This window comes from Giraffa tippelskirchi, chromosome 1, assembly GCF_054371585.1.
Source record: "Giraffa tippelskirchi isolate mGirTip1 chromosome 1, T2T-mGirTip1v1.2.pri, whole genome shotgun sequence".
NCBI lineage: Eukaryota > Metazoa > Chordata > Mammalia > Artiodactyla > Giraffidae > Giraffa > Giraffa tippelskirchi.
Genome location: NC_137275.1, coordinates 147,101,303 through 147,117,115, shown reverse-complemented (window position 1 = coordinate 147,117,115; position 15,813 = coordinate 147,101,303). Strand labels below are relative to the sequence as shown.

Below are 15,813 nucleotides of genomic sequence, written 5' to 3'. Positions count from 1 at the left end.
ACAGTTCTTCCCATCCCATGGCAGCTCTCCATGTGCTCTGGAATCTTTACAGCAGAGGACAGCGATCTATCCTTTGGTAGAACACGATTGCTAGCACAACGCACATCTCCTTATGAAACTCATTACAAATAGGACGTGTTTCAATGACAGAAAAAGAGGAGGTTATTTCTTATTCAAAGTTGACAAAGAAAGAAAGCAGGAAGGAAGGAAGGGGGAAAAAAAGAAGAAAAAGGAGAATGAACAATAAAGAAAGCTGGCCGTTTTTTCTTTAACCACACTCCAAATTACTAATTTCAAACTGGTCCGAGGATTCAAACTCTGGAGAATGCGGGTCACACTCACTCTGATACGCAGCCAACTGCATAGAGAAGTTGACATAAAAAAAGGAAATCATGACTCTTGCAAAACAGAAGACAAAGGTGCACAAGGGATCATAATTCCCATGGGAAACCTGCCCGATAGTCCCAGCTCAGCACAAGGCTTTCCACATCTGCTAGACGTCAGTCAGCTGGTTGTCAGCTGTACGTAAAGCAGTTTTGCTAAAGGGTGTGAAGAAAACATTTAAGTGTAAAACTTATTCCTTGATCCTCAAGGAGCTTACAACAGCGCTGGAGGGATTAGCCCTGTAACTAACACTCCAGGGCGTTCAATGAAACGTGACAAACGAGTTGGCAAGGGTCTTGAAGGCGGAGGAATTCACAGTTAGGGATCATTTGGGGCTAGAGGCTTGTCAAGAAAGGCTTTAAGAAGTGGGGTGTAAGCTAGGCGCAAAGTAGCGGCGGGTAGGGTTTTAGATTGACGGGAAATCGTGGCGTGGTGGGTTGAATATTGACCAGGGCACTCAGGGGTGCGGTGCAGGGCGGACCGGACCAACTCCTCCAGCCCAGGACGCGTGCGCCGCCAACGCTCGCGCCGGGCGCGCGGCCCGTGGGAAGCCAGCCAGGACCCGCGAGCGCGAGACCCCGCGCGCCAAGGCGGGAAAAAGCTGGCGCATGCGCGGCTCGGGGCTTCGGGCACGCCAGGATGGGGAAGGGGAGGTGGAGTTTCCTAGAGAGAACTTGACCCGTTAGCAGCCGCGGCAATGGCGGCGCGGTCGCCGCCCTCACAGCTCCCTCCGCCCCCGGCGCGACAGTTGGGGCCCTGGTCCCCACGTGTTGCTCGGGGAGCTGTGGCACACGCAGTGCGCAGCGAGACCTCGGGTCTTGAGGGCGCAGCGCGGCAGGGAGTCGTGGACAAAAGCGATTTACCCTGGCGGGGCGAAGAAGGGTCAGAAGGCCAGCGAGGGCCAGCGGGGACAGCTCCGGCTCAGGCTCCCCTCCTCAGCGCGCCCACGGGGTCCATGCGGCTAGAGGGCATCTCGGTAGAGGAGGCGATGGTGACCCGGACGCAGCTGCTGGAGGAAGAGCTGAGCAGCGTAAAGGAGGAGCTGGCCCTGTGTCAGGTATCGAAGTGGCCGCCGGCCTTCCCCCTCCACAGCCGGGCTGGGGCCGCGTCCCTCTCCCTCTGCTTTCGTCTGTGTCGCTGCGCGGGTTTAGGACCCACCCACCTCCGCCCGGCGGCGCTCGGTCCCGGCTCCCACACCCGGCCGGGCCCGCTGCTCCCTGCTGAGGGAGGCGGCCGCGCCCAGCTAGGCGACCTCCGGCTCCCTCCCTTCTCCGGACCTTGGCCGGACAGGGAAAGCCACGGCTGTCCCTGGTTTGGTTGGTTTGATTGCCTTCACTTGGATCCAACCAAAACGGGCGGACGCACCCCACCGCCCCTAAGCTCAAGTTCTCTGTTGTGACTGTAGTGGTACTTGGTGCAGTAGGAGTGCAATCCCAGAGTTGAAATGTGGAACAGGAAAGTGGAAGCACTTTTATTAAAATAAAACCCATCAGTGAAGGAGCCTGTTTTTAATCATCAGATCCACACTTGCCCTTGTTCTTAAGTAAAACTGAAGTTTTTAAAACAGACCAATAATTTTTAGGGAGTCTCAGGCTGGGAATTTTCACACATAGTAGAGGATGCTAGATATTTCTTAACCAGCTATGTTAATTCCATACTTCTCTAGTGAGAAATATTAATTTCATGTCATGTTGCCTGTGAAAACCATTTACTAAATCAATTACCTTAACATTACTTTCCGGTTATGTGTATAGTTCCTGAATACCAAAGGTGTCTTGAGTACTCACGTTCAGAAAGTTTTGTATCCTTACCACCATCTCTTTTCTGATTTTACCAGAACCTTTGACGGGATTGGGTGACTAAATGTTGGGAATTTGCCCAACAGTAGATCTTTGAGTCACTCTGTCTTCAAGATAGAAGCCATTGCTGCTGCTGCTGCTGCTAAGTCGCTTCAGTCGTGTCCGACTCTGTGCGACCCCATAGACAGCAGCTCACCAGGCTCCCCTGTCCCTGGGATTCTCCAGGCAAGAACACTGGAGTGGGTTGCCATTTCCTTCTCCAGTGCATGAAAGGGAAAAGTGAAAGTGAAGTTGCTCAGTCATGTCTGACTCTTAGCGACCCCATGGACTGCAGCCTACCAGGCTCCTCCGTCCATGGGATTCTCCAGGCAAGAGTACTGGAGTGGGTTGCCAGTGCCTTCTCCAATAGAAGCCATTAAGAACTGCTAAACAGCAAGGTAACTATAAAATATCGCAAGTTTAGATTAATAAAAATTCATAAATTTCATTCTCACAGTTTATTCTATTTGATTCTGTTGCCTCTTTTGTAGGATTTTCCTGACTGGGTCAAGAATGTAAAACCAGAACAGTTTTGTTCAAACTGAAATGTTGTTTAATCGCTAAGTTGTATTCAACTCTTTTGCAACCTCTTGGACTGTAGCCCACGAGCTCCTCTGTCCATGGAATTCTCCAGGCAAGAATACTAGAGTGGGTTGCCATTTCCTTCTCCAGGAGATCTTCCCAACCCAGGGATTGAACCTGTATCTCTTGTGTCTTTTGCATTGCAGACAGATTCTTTACCACTGAGCCACCTGGGAAGCTCTAAAATTGAATATGTCTTTGTTTAAACAATAGGGGAGTTATTATGTGACTGCTTCCTTTTCAATGTCCTATTTTCAATGTTCTGTTTCTATTCTTTAGTGGTTAAAGAGCATAGGGATAAATAAAAGGTTTATTTAGTCGCTAAATCACATCTAACTTTTTTGCGACTTCATGGACTGTACCTCAGCAGGCTCCTCTGTCTGTGTGTTTTACCAGGCAAGAATACTGGAATGAATTACCATTTCCTTCTCCAGGGGATCTTCCTGACCCAGGGTTCGAACCCATGTCTCTTGTTTGGCAGGCGAATTCTTTACCACTGAGCCGCCAGGGAAACCCACCCTTCATCTTGTTGTTCAGTGACTAAATTGTGTCTGACTCTTTGCGACCCTATGGACTGCAGCAAGCCAGGCCCCCATGTCCTTTACTATCTCCTGGGTTTTGCTCAGGTTCATGGCCATTGAGTTGACGATGCTATCTAACCATCTCATCCTCTGCCTACCCCCTTCTCCTTTTGCTTTGCATGTTTCCCAGCATCAGGGTCTTTTCCAGTGAATCAGCTCTTTGCATCAGGTGGCCAAAGTATTGGAGCTTCAGCTGCAGCATCAGTCCTTCCAATGAATATTCAGAGTTGATTTCCTTTAGGATCAATAGATTTGATCTCCTTGCAGTCCAAGGAACTCTCAAGAGTCTTCTCCAGCACCACAGTTTGAAAGCATCAATTCGTGGTCCTCAGCCTTCTTTATGGTCCAACTCTCACATCTGTACATGACGACTGGAAATATCATAGTGTTGACTGTATGTACCTTTGTCGGCAAAGTAATGTCTCTGCTTTTTAACATGCTGTCTAAGTTTGTCATAGCTTTCCTTCTAAGGAGCAAACATCTTTTAATTTCATGGTTGCAGTCACTGTCTGCAGTGATTTTATAGCCCAAGAAAAGAAAATCTGTCACTGCTTCCAGTTTTTCCCCTTCTATTTGCCATAAAGTGATGGAACCAGATGCCATGATCTTAGTTTTTTGAATGTTGAGTTTTAAGCTAGATTTTTCATCTTCTCTTTCACCTTCATCAAGAAGCTCTTAACTTTAGGGTAAAGATGTGAATCCATGATGAAGGCCTCTGTTACTTTGACAAGCCTTAATTTGAGATAGCTTTGCCCATATCTTCTACACCTTTTTCCCCCACCCCTTACTCCATATTTTCCATAGTTGTGTCCTTAGCTGGATAAGGAACTAATATATTTACCTTTGTGACTGCTTTGATTGAGAAATTAGTCTGTTGGAAATAGCACAATGACCCTCTCTCCCAATCCTTTCACTATTATATTCTTTAAAAATGTGGCTAGGCGGATGTAAAAATTGCAATGGCCATCTTGAGATTTCCACTAGTGACACTTTTAGATGATCTTAGGCATTTCAGTAATGTGAGATGAGGTAGGCAGTATCCCATACCATAGTTTCAGTCAAATCATACTCCTGCTCTTTGGGAAACTTGGAAGACATAACAATTGAATTGTTTTATAAAAGCCATTTAAGTAATTAAAGATTCACTTTCATAATTTTCAAATTAGTTCTTCCACTTATTCAACTAGAAATCACAGTATCCAAGAATACATAGTATTAACCCTTTGTTTTCCACAACTGTCAACAATTGTACCCAAAATAAATTCATTTTATGTGTCACCATAATAGGAATATACACATTCACATACTATCATAAAGAATGTTTTACCCTGTGTGTGATGAACTCTGATATTTTCTTTTAAAATCTGTTATTTAAGAAAGTGCTGCTAAATTAATATATTAAATTCATTTCAAAACCACGTAATGGGTCAAATAGGCAGTTTCGGAAAAAGAACTCTGTTAATTAATTAGTCTCTGGTCATAAGTTGCAGCGTCCTTTAAGTTAGTTGGTTTTTCCTCCACATTTAATTTCAGTTCAGTTCAATTAAGTTCGGTCGCTCAGTTGTGTCCGACTCTTTACGACCCCACGAACCGCAGCACTCCAGGCCTCCCTGTCCATCACCAACTCCCGGAGTTTACCCAAACTCATGTCCATTGAGTCGGTGATGCCATCTAACCATCTCATCCTCTGTCGCCCCCTTCTCCTCCTGGCTTCAATCTTTCCCAACATCAGGGCCTTTTCCAGTGAGTCAGCTCTTCGCATCATATGGCCAAAGTATTGGAGTTTCAGCTTCAACATCAGTCCTTCCAATGAACACCCAGGACTGATCTCCTTTAGGATGGACTGGTTGGATCTCCTTGCAGACCAAGGGACTCTCAAGAGTCTTCTCCAACACCACAGTTCAAAAGCATCAATTCTTCGGCGCTCAGCTTTCTTTATAGTCCAACTCTCACATCCATACATGACCACTGGAAAAACCATAGCTTGGCTAGACACACCTTTGTTGACAAAGTAATGTCTGCTTTTTAATATGGTTTCTAGGTTGGTCATAACTTTCCTTCCAAGGAGTAAGCGTCTTTTAATTTCATGGCTCCAATCAACATCTGCAGTGATTTTGGAGCCCACAAAAATAAAATCAGCCACTGTTTCCCCTGTTTCCCCATCTATTTGCCGTGAAGTGATGGGACTGTATGCTGTGATCTTAGTTTTCTGAATGTTGAGTTTTAAACCAACTTTTTCACTCGCCTCTTACTTTAATCAAGAGGCTATTTAGTTCTTCGCTTTCTGCCATAAAGGTGGTGTCATCTGCATATCTGAGGTTATTGATATTTCTCCCGGTAATCTTGATTCCAGCTTGTGCTTCCTCTAGCCCAGCATTTCTCATGATGTAGTCTGCATATAAGTTAAATAAGCAAGGTGACAATATTCAGCCTTGACGTACTCCTTTTCCTATTTAGGACCAGTCTGTTGTTCCAGGTCCATTTCTAACTGTTGCTTCCTGACCTGCATACAGGTTTCTCAAGAGGCAGGTCAGGTGGTCTGGTATTCCCATTTCTTTCAGAATTTCCACAGTTTATTGTGATCTACACAGTCAAAGGCTTTGGCATAGTCAATAAAGCAGAAATAGATGTTTTTCTGGAACTCTCTTGCTTTTTCGATGATCCAGTGGATGTTGCAATTTGATTTCTGGTTCCTCTGCCTTTTCTAAAACCAGCTTGAACATCTGGAAGTTCACGGTTCACGTATTGCTGAAGCCTGGTTTGGAGAATTTTGAGCATTACTTAACTAGCGTGTGAGGTGAGTGCAATGTGTGGTAGTTTGAGCATTCTTTGGCATTGCCTTTCTTTGGGATTGAAACGAAAACTGACCTTTTCCAGTCCTGTGGCCACTGTTGAGTTTTCCAAATTTGCTGACATATTGAGTGCAGCACTTTCACAGCATCGCCTTTTAGGATTTGAAATAGCTCAACTGGAATTTCCATCACCTCCACTAGCTTTGTTTGTAGTGATGCTTTCAAAGGCCCACTTGACTTCACATTCCAGGATGTCTGGCTCTAGGTGAGTAATCACACCATTATGATTATCTGGATTGTGAAGATCTTTTTTGTACAGTTCTTCTGTGTATTCTTGCCACCTCTTCTGGATATCTTCTGCTTCTGTTAGGTCCATACCATTTCTGTCCTTTATCGAGCCCATCTTTGCATGAAATGTTCCCTTGGTATCTCTAATTTTCTTGAAGAGATCTCTAGTCTTTCCCATTCTGTTGTTTTCCTCTATTTCTTTGCATTGATCGCTGAGGAAGGCTTTCTTATCTCTCCTTGCTATTCTTTGGAACTCTGCATTCAAATGGGTATATCTTTCCTTTTCTCCTTTGCTTTTAGCTTCTCTTCTCTTCACAGCTAGCTGTAAGGCCTCCTCAGACAGCCATTTTGCTTTTTTGCATTTCTTTTTCTTGGGGATGGTCTTGATCCCTGTCTCCTGTACAATGTCACGAACCTCCATCCATAGTTCATCAGGCACTCTGTCTATCAGATCTAGTCCCTTAAATCTATTTGTCACTTCCACTTTATAATCATAAGAGATTTGATTTAGGTCATACCTGAATGGTCTAGTGGTTTTCTCCACTTTCTTCAGTTTAAGTCTGAGCATTTAACTTAACTTAAAGGAATTCAATTATATATACTTGGTGAAGAGAAAGTGATTCCATGTACCATTTCACTCCACGGGAATGACTCAGAATTAAGCGTGTAATAGAAAGCAATCTCTGTTCCAAGTATTTCTCTTAATATGAATATCTCATCTTACTCTAGTGATTGTGATATTTCAGCTTTTTTTCATATGGTCCCCGATTAGCAAGCAACATACATACACTTCCCTGGTGGCTCAGATGGTAAAAGCGTCTGCCTGCAATGTGGGAGACCAGGGTTTGATCCCTGGGCAGAAATGTCCCCGGAGAAGGAAATGGCAACCACTACAGTATTTTTGCCTAGAAAATCCCATTGACAGAGGAGACTGGTAGGCTACAGTCCATGGGGTCGCAAAGAGTCGAACATGGCTGAGTGACTTCACTTTCACAGTACACACGCTTAGCTAAAGAAAAAGTGATTAATTGTGGGGAGAAAAGTTGTGATACTACGATTTGAAAGCATCAGTTCTTTGATGCTCAGCCTTCTTTATGGTCCAACACTCACATCCATAGATGACTACTGGAAAAACCATAGCTTTGACTATACGGACAATTTTTGGCAAAGTGATGTCTCTGCTTTTGAATATGCTGTTTAGGTTTATCATAGCTTTTCTTCCAAGGGGCAGGCGTCTTTTAATTTCTTGGCTACAGTCACCATCAGCAGTGATTTTGGAGCCCAGGAAAATAAAATCTTTCATTGTTTCCATTGTATTCTATTTGCCGTGAAATTATGGGACCGGATGCCATGATCTTAGTTTTTTGAATGTTGAGTTTTAAGCCAGCTTTTTCACTCTTCTCTTTCACCCTCATCAAGAAGCTTTTCAGTTCCTTTTTGCTTTTTTGCATTAGGGTATCATTTGCATATCTGAGGTTGTTGATATTTCTGCCAGCAGTCTTGATTCCAGCTTGTGATTCATCTAGCCTGGTATTTCACATGATGTACTCAGCATAGAAGTTAAATAAACATGGTGATAGTATACAGCCTTGTCATACTCCTTTCCCAATTTTGAACCACTCAGTTTTTCCCTGTCTGGTTTTAAAAGTTGCTTCTTGACTTGCATACAGATTTCTTAGGAGACAAGTAAGGTGGTCTGGTATTCCTGTCTCTTTAAGAATATTTCACAATTTGTTGTGATCTTCATAGTCAAAGGTTTTAGCATGGTCAATGAAGTAGAAGTAGATGTTCTTCTGGAATTCCCTTGCTTTCTCTACCATCCAATGAATGTTGGCAATTTGATCTCTGGGTCCTATGCCTTTTCGAAACCTAGCTGGTATATCTGAAACTTGTCTGTTCAGATACTGCTGAACCTAGCTTGAAGGATTTTGGGCATAACCTTGCTAGCATGTGAAATGAGCACAACTGTATGGTAGTTTGAACATTCTTTGGCATTGCTCTCTTTTGAACTGGAATGAAAACACCTTTTCCAGTTCTGTGGCCACTGTTTAGTTTCCCAAATTTGCTGACATATTGAGTGCAGCACTTTTAGCAGCAGCATCTTTTAGGATTTTAAATACCTCAGTTGGATTTCCTACATTCCTGTGTCTACATTGTAAGACCTAAGTCAATTTAAAATTTTCAATGACACTTATATTTCGTTGGCAGAATTCAGTCACAGAGCCCATAGGTAAGAGAGGCCAGTCTTTTAGTTGACAGCAAAGAGCCAAAATGATTTCTGTCACTAAGAGGAAGGGGAGAATGGATGATGGAGACAGAAATGTATGCCATACAAGTAATCCCAAACAAATAAACAACCAGCAAATATAGTATTATAAAATGAAATGTAACTTGAAAAGCATTAAACAGGCTAAGCAGTTACCAGAAACTTGTGGTTTTTGGTGTCTGTAGGGAAGACTTTCTTGAAGAGGTAACATTTAAACAATGTCTTGAGTGAAGTGAAGTAATAATGTACATGAAAATCTGATAGATGTTATATGTATGAAGGACCTGGTACAAGCAGAGCAAGAAGGTTCCTGTGAACAAGAATGATAGGTGAGGTTGGAGAGGTGTATATAGGGCCAGATGGTATGGGATCATGTGGCTTTGATAGAATCTGGATTCTTTTCCTAATGTAACAAATCTGTTAGAAGATTCTGAGCTGTCAGGAGCCCATGGGGCTATTGTAGAGAACTAGGCAAGGGGTGAAGTTGAACTACACTAGGATGATGGTGGTGAAAGTATTTAGAATTGGGATATTTTTGTAGGTAAGTCTAATAGGATTTACTAATGGTTTGGATATGAAATGTGAAGAAAGAGAGCAACCAAGATTGACTCCAGATCTTAAGTCTTTGAACATGGAGTAGGTGGTGGGGTCATTTTCTGAGAGGCAGAGAGGGCAGGTTTGTGAGAGAATAGGAAGTCAAGAACTTTATTTTGGATATATTAAATTTGAGGTGCCTATTAGCATTTGGCAATATCGAGGACCTTGAAAAATGATTTTAGCATTGTGGTGGGGAGGGAAATCTGACTGGGGAGGTTACAGAGTGAATGGGGATGAGGAAGAAGAGACAGTGATTGTAGGCAACACTTTTAAGGAATTTTGCTGAAAGGGGCAGCTGAAAGATGGATCAGTAGCTAGAGGACAATCTCATTTTAGAACAAATTTACCTTGATATTCAGCATTTCAATGTTTGCACCTTTAAATGTGGGTAGATGGAGGAGGCTGGTAGGCTACAATCCATGGGGTCGCTAAGAGTCGGACACGACTGAGTGACTTCACTTTCTCTTTTCCCTTTCATGCACTGGAGAAAGAAATGGCAACCCACTCCAGTGTTCTTGCCTGGAGAATCCCAGGGATGGCGGAGCCTGGTGGGCTGCCGTCTACGGGGTCGCACAGAGTCGAACATGACTGAAGTGACTTAGCAGCAGTAGAAATAGTAAATGTGGGTTACAGGTGTAAGAAATTTTAAAAACTAAGCTTTCCTGTTCTACTTTTCCAGAGTCTTGTTTTATAGTTAAAGAACTGGGGTCAAGTAATTATGTTTTTAAATTTTTTAATTTAAGGCAGTATCTTACCTTCTTTGCTATAGCTACAAAGCAATGCATTTAAAATGTCTTTTATTTCTTTAAGGCTGATAAAGAATTTGTATGGTCTTTGTGGAAACGCCTCCAGGTGACAAATCCAGATGTCACACAAGCAGTCAGTTTGGTTGTGGAAAGGTGAGTTACCAAGTTATTTTTCTATTGGTATTTAGTTTGCTGAATTTGGTTTTTTTCATTATTAAAATTAACACTTAGCGTTAATCTCCGGAAGAGATTCATTTGATTTCCAAAGGAAAGTTGAGCATGATATTATAATTATTTGACTTATTTCAAGGTGTGTCAATTTGCTAAGTACAGCTAAGCCTTATCTTCTGCTCATATTCTGACATATTTGGGAAGTTTGCAGGTAAGAGATATAACTATGACCTACACACTGGGGGTGTGTGTGTGTGTATGTGTGTGCGTGTTTTGAGCTTTTTCTGCTCAACTTTAAAAATTGCGGAAGTTCCTGTTGTTTGGCTTCAGCAACTGCCCCTGTAGGTACCTTCCTAGACATGATCTTTCCTAGACACGGCTTAGTTTTTTTCCCCTAAGATAATTGGAGTGTGTACTTGAGAGCCTGAGATGACCTTGCCAGAATAGAGTAAGTGTTCTGGAATAGGCTGAGAGATTTCACTCAGCAGTCTATATTACTCTGTAGGGGATGCCCAGTCATTTAACTATAGATTATTGGGCCTCTCCTTGGTCATTAGAAACAGAGGAGTGATGCTGGGTACTCTTTATCAAACATTTGTTATACAGTAGTCCCATGACACACACATAGCAATTAGAACACTTGCTTTCCTATTAAATGGATTTCATTACATTTTGTAAATGAGAAGCTAAGCATATGGTTGCCTTTTCCTTTTTCTTTATTGGAATTATGATTATATAATCTGAATATCATTTTACGATAACTTGAACTATATTCACCTTTGGAGTTTCTAGCCCTGGCATCATTCTAACATTGTCTGGAATTTGACTTTGAAAAACCTGTTATACATGCCTATGTCTAATTTTAGCATTCTTGATTATTGTGAACTTTTAAAATAGTTTCTTTTCATGGTCTTGTATGTCTAATTCATCAATCAGTTTTTCCCTTTTGAGGATCAGAATTGTCTTTTGTTGAAGTACCCTTGTTAGTTCCTCAGTCATTTTTGAAATTAAATGTGATCCCTCTCAGTTTCTCTGATTTTTAGTGGAATAGACCTTTAGAAGATGTATTCTTGGGATTTCTGTTGTCATTTCTGTGATTCTTTCATTATCCTTCTCTCCTTTTATTTGTATATTTTTTTTACAACTTTCTAATGCTATTCTTAATTTTCCCTTTATTCTTGGTTGAAACAATAAAATAAAATAATTTTAGGCCATTTTTCTCATTCTTAAAGATTTTTATTTTTCACATTTTATAATATATATTATATGGTCACATAAAAGTATCAAGAATTTATAAATAAATATACATATATGTTTCGGGGTGAGTACTCAGAAGCCTTTTGCTCATAACATAGGTAATGGGAAATTTTGGAGGTTATTGCTTTACAGCCATGATCTTCAAAACTTTATATTTGGAGAATTTATTAAAATGCATATGTTCAAGCTGGATTTAGAAAAGGCAAAGGAACCAGAGATCAAATTGCCAACATCCGCTGGATCATTGAAAAAGCAAGAGAGTTCCAGGAAAACATATACTTCTGCTTTATTGACTACACCAAAGCCTTTGACTATGTGGATCACAACAAACTGTGGAAAATTCTTTAAGAGATAGGAATACCAAACCACCTTACCTTCCTCCTGAGAAATCTGTATGCAGGTCAAGAAGCAACACTTAGAACTGAACATGAAACAACAGATTGGTTCCAAATCAGGAAAGGAGTACGTCAAGGCTGTATATTATCATCCTGCTTATTTAATTTATATACAGAGTACATCATGTGAAATGCTGGGCTGGATGCAGCATAAGCTGCAGTCAAGATTGCTGGGAGAAATATCAATAACCTCAGATATGCAGATGACACCACCCTTACGGCAGAAAGCGAAGAACTAAAGAGCCTCTTGATGAAAGTGAAAGAGAGTGAAAATGCTGGCTTAAAACTCAGCATCCAGAAAACTAAGATAATGGCATCTGGTCCCATCATTTCATGGCAAATAGATGGGGAAACAATGGAAACAGTGACAGACTAGTTTTTTGGGCTCCAAAATCACTGCAGTTGGTGACCGCAGCCATGAAATTAAAAGACGCTTGCTCCTTGGAAGAAAACCTATGACCAACCTAGACAGCATATTAAAAAGCAGAGACATTACTTTGCCAACAAAGGTCTGTCTAGTCAAAGCTATGGTTTTTCCAGTCGTAGTGTATGGATGTGAGAGTTGGACTATAAAGAAAGCTGAACGCCGAAGAATTGATGCTTTTGAACCGTGGTGTTGGAGAAGACTCTTGAGAGTCCCTTGGACTGCAAGGAGATCCAACCATTCAATCCTAACGGAAATCAGTTCTGAATATTTATTGGAAGGACTGATGCTGGAGCTGAAGTTCCAGTACTTTGGCCATCTGATGCGAAGAGCTGACTCATTGGAAAAGACCCTGATGCTGGGAAAGGTTGAAGGCGGGAGGGAAAGGGGACGACAGAGGATGAGACGGTTGGATGGCATCACTGACTCGATGGACATGAGTTTGAGTAAGCTCCAGGAGTTGGTGATGGACAGGGAGGCCTGGCATGCTGCAGTCCATGGGGTTGCAAAAAGTCAGACATGACTGAGTGACTGAATTGAACTGATTAAAATGCAAGAGGAGACCCAGGAGTCTTTAAGCTTTCCAGGTAATTTTGATGTCCATAGATCATATGATTAGATACCTTGGAATTAAAATTAACCTTTAAAATTGGAAACCTGTAATTTGCATTTCTAATTTTATAATTACATAAATATTTCTTTCCTTGAGAACCATGTAATATGTTTGGTATGTAATATGACTTGATATGGGAAATAGTGTGATTAAAGAAAGAATATTCTAAGTATCAATATCAAATAGAATTTCTTTTTTATAGTCCATTAATTACCCAAATTTCTCTACATCCAAGTCATTTTATATTTGTGCCTTGGTCTTCCTAGACAACATTTTTTCTCCCTGGTATTTCTAATTGCTTTTCTTTTCTAATATTTCTTACTATAAAGAATGTCAATGTTCAAACATTCAAATGGTGGGCTGAAGACATTCTTCCTTGGGCCCTTTGGTTTATGGTATGAATTTTGGCCAATTGGTTTTTAAACCTACTCATAGCTATCATCTAGGGTTTCTTTTTATTGTACTCCTGAGCTAGTTCCCGAGTTTCTAGAATCCCACATCTTTTTTCTTTTGTTGGATTATATTTTTTGAAGTTTTTTTTTTCTCAGGAGGGATGCATAAGTGGTTCATTTTCTGACTCCTTATCTGCCCAGAATGTCTTTCTTTTGTACCTATGTTTGATTGATACTTTAGCTAAACATAAATTTTAAGTCCACCTAATTTCCCTCAGATTTTTTAAGGACAGCTGTGGTGTTTTCAGGTGTTATTTGTGATCCCGGTGCAAGTGAGAATCTTATTTCTTTCTAGATAGCCTGCTTGTTTTTAGGATTCTGTCTATATATTTTAAAATTTCAGCATTGTTTATTAATTTGAACCTTTTAAAAATTCAGAATTCTCAGCCTTTGTGGGGTTCTTTCAACATCAAGACTACTTAAGATTTTAATTGAAGAAAAATATGATTATCATATTTTCCTCCTTGTCTCTTCTTTTCTTCACACTCTTAGAGGTTGGACCTTCTGGACTTGGCCTTCTTTTCTATCTTATTTTCCATCTTTTAGTTTTATCTCCTGAGTAGTTTTATTATGTTTTATTGTATCAATATATAGATTTTTTTTAATTTTAGAAGTCAAATTTTTATTTCTAAGGTTTTCCTTGTTTGATTTTTTTTTTATCGTCTTCTTTAAAAGAATAACTTTTTAATCTTTCTGATTATAATTTTTAATTCTTTTCTGTTTCTGACATTATCTTTGTTTCCTGTTGGGTAACTTTTATTCCTACTTTTTTACTTTAATGCTGATGGTTTCCTTCAAGTGTATAATGGTTCTTTACTCACTGTCATATTTTTGTGTGAGAGTGTAAATTGCATAATGTAGAAATGTTGCTTTTAATGAATTTATTTTGCATTTTTCTGTGTTTACCAAAATGTTTCTCCTCTGAATGTGGTGATTGACTGTGGATATTGTGTAAGAGAAGGGAGGAGACTATCAACAAGGTTTCCTGAGGGATGTATGGCAAATGGACTTCACTATACAGAATGAAAAGTAGACCCTTAAGTCATTCCCTTTTCTGACTGTATTATTTGCCCCGACAACCATAGTGGGGACCTTTTTCAGGAACATGGTTCTTGTGAGTAGTCTTGGGCCATATATTGTAGGCAAATATTGCAGGTAGCTCTTCTGAACATGGATGAATGGGAAGCCCAGATTTTTGATTAATGGTTCTTCAGTTAGTCATCTTGATTCTGTACTTACTAATTGGATAATTAGAGCCTATCTGGGCCTCTTCCAGAAAAACTAGCTTCTTCTTCCATTATAGACACTGTGTAGATTTTGATTTTTCTCTTCTGGATTTGTGTCTGTGAGTCCATCCTTCTGTTGGTCAGATATTTGTCCATTTTGGACCCCTCTACTTATTTCCAGGCTAGTAGACTCAAGGCGGTGTGATTTAGGCATGTCAGTGCCATGTCGGTTCATTTTTTTCAAGAGGAATATAATTACCATTTTCTTCAAGAGAAGATAATATTTTTAGAATTATATATCTTTTATTTTGATATGTCATATTATTTAACCATTATCTTACTGTACATTACAGTTACTTTATTTTTTTAAAAATATTATGATGATCTTTCATGATGAATGGTCTTGTGGACAAAGTTTTATCTACAAGGATAAATGGTCTTAACCAGTGGTACTACTGACACAGTAGATGAAGGTGGGAAATGCTAAACATCCTGAAATAAATAAGATACTCTTGCTCAATTAAATAACCCTTGGAGATACTGGATGTTCATTCCAGGCCACTATTGTAAAGTGAATAGTGAAATAAAGTGAGTCACACCAATTATTTGTTTTCAAGTGTATATAAAACTTATGTTTATACTATACTGTAGACTATTAAGTGCACAACAGCATTATGTCTAAAAACAATGTACATAATTTAAAAATATTGCTAAAAAATGCTCTCATCTGAGCCTTCAGTGAGTTATACACTTTTTGCAATAGTGACACCAAAGATCACTCAATGATCACAGATCATCATAACAAATATAATAATAATGAAAAAGTCTGAAATATTGTGAGAATTACAAAAATGTGGCAGAGAGACATTCAGTTAGTGTTGTTGGAAAAATGGTGCTGGTAGATTTGTTTGATGAAGGGTTTCCACACACCTTCAATTTGTAAAATGCAGTATCTGTGAAGCACAATAAGCAATGTTCAATAAAATGAGTTATGCTTACTGCTTCAAATGCCCTTGGTCCCCTTTTGGAAAAATGCTTGTCTTATCAGTAATTCTTTTTCTTTAACCTTTTTGGTACTATATTGTATGCCCTAGAAAACTTTTTGATGGGGTATCTATATACATATTTTTGGGTGCACATGTTTCACTTTTTATTATGGAAAATTTTAATTTGATGTAAAGACAGAGAAAATACATTTATG

General features: G+C 40.2%; 1 protein-coding gene across 15 annotated transcripts in view; it reads left to right on the top strand.

The window, feature by feature from the left end:
* The first annotated feature begins 1,011 nt into the window (after positions 1 to 1,011).
* Positions 1,012 to 15,813, top strand: part of CNTLN (centlein) — a 331,587-nt gene continuing 316,785 nt past the window's right edge. For all 15 annotated transcript variants that reach the window (XM_081499257.1, XM_081499287.1, XM_081499348.1 and 12 more), the window contains exons 1-2: positions 1,012 to 1,441; positions 10,139 to 10,227. In XM_081499257.1, coding sequence (XP_081355383.1) covers positions 1,082 to 1,441; positions 10,139 to 10,227 — 449 coding nt within the window. In that variant the 5' untranslated portion in view covers positions 1,012 to 1,081. The remainder of the gene's footprint in view (positions 1,442 to 10,138; positions 10,228 to 15,813) is intronic.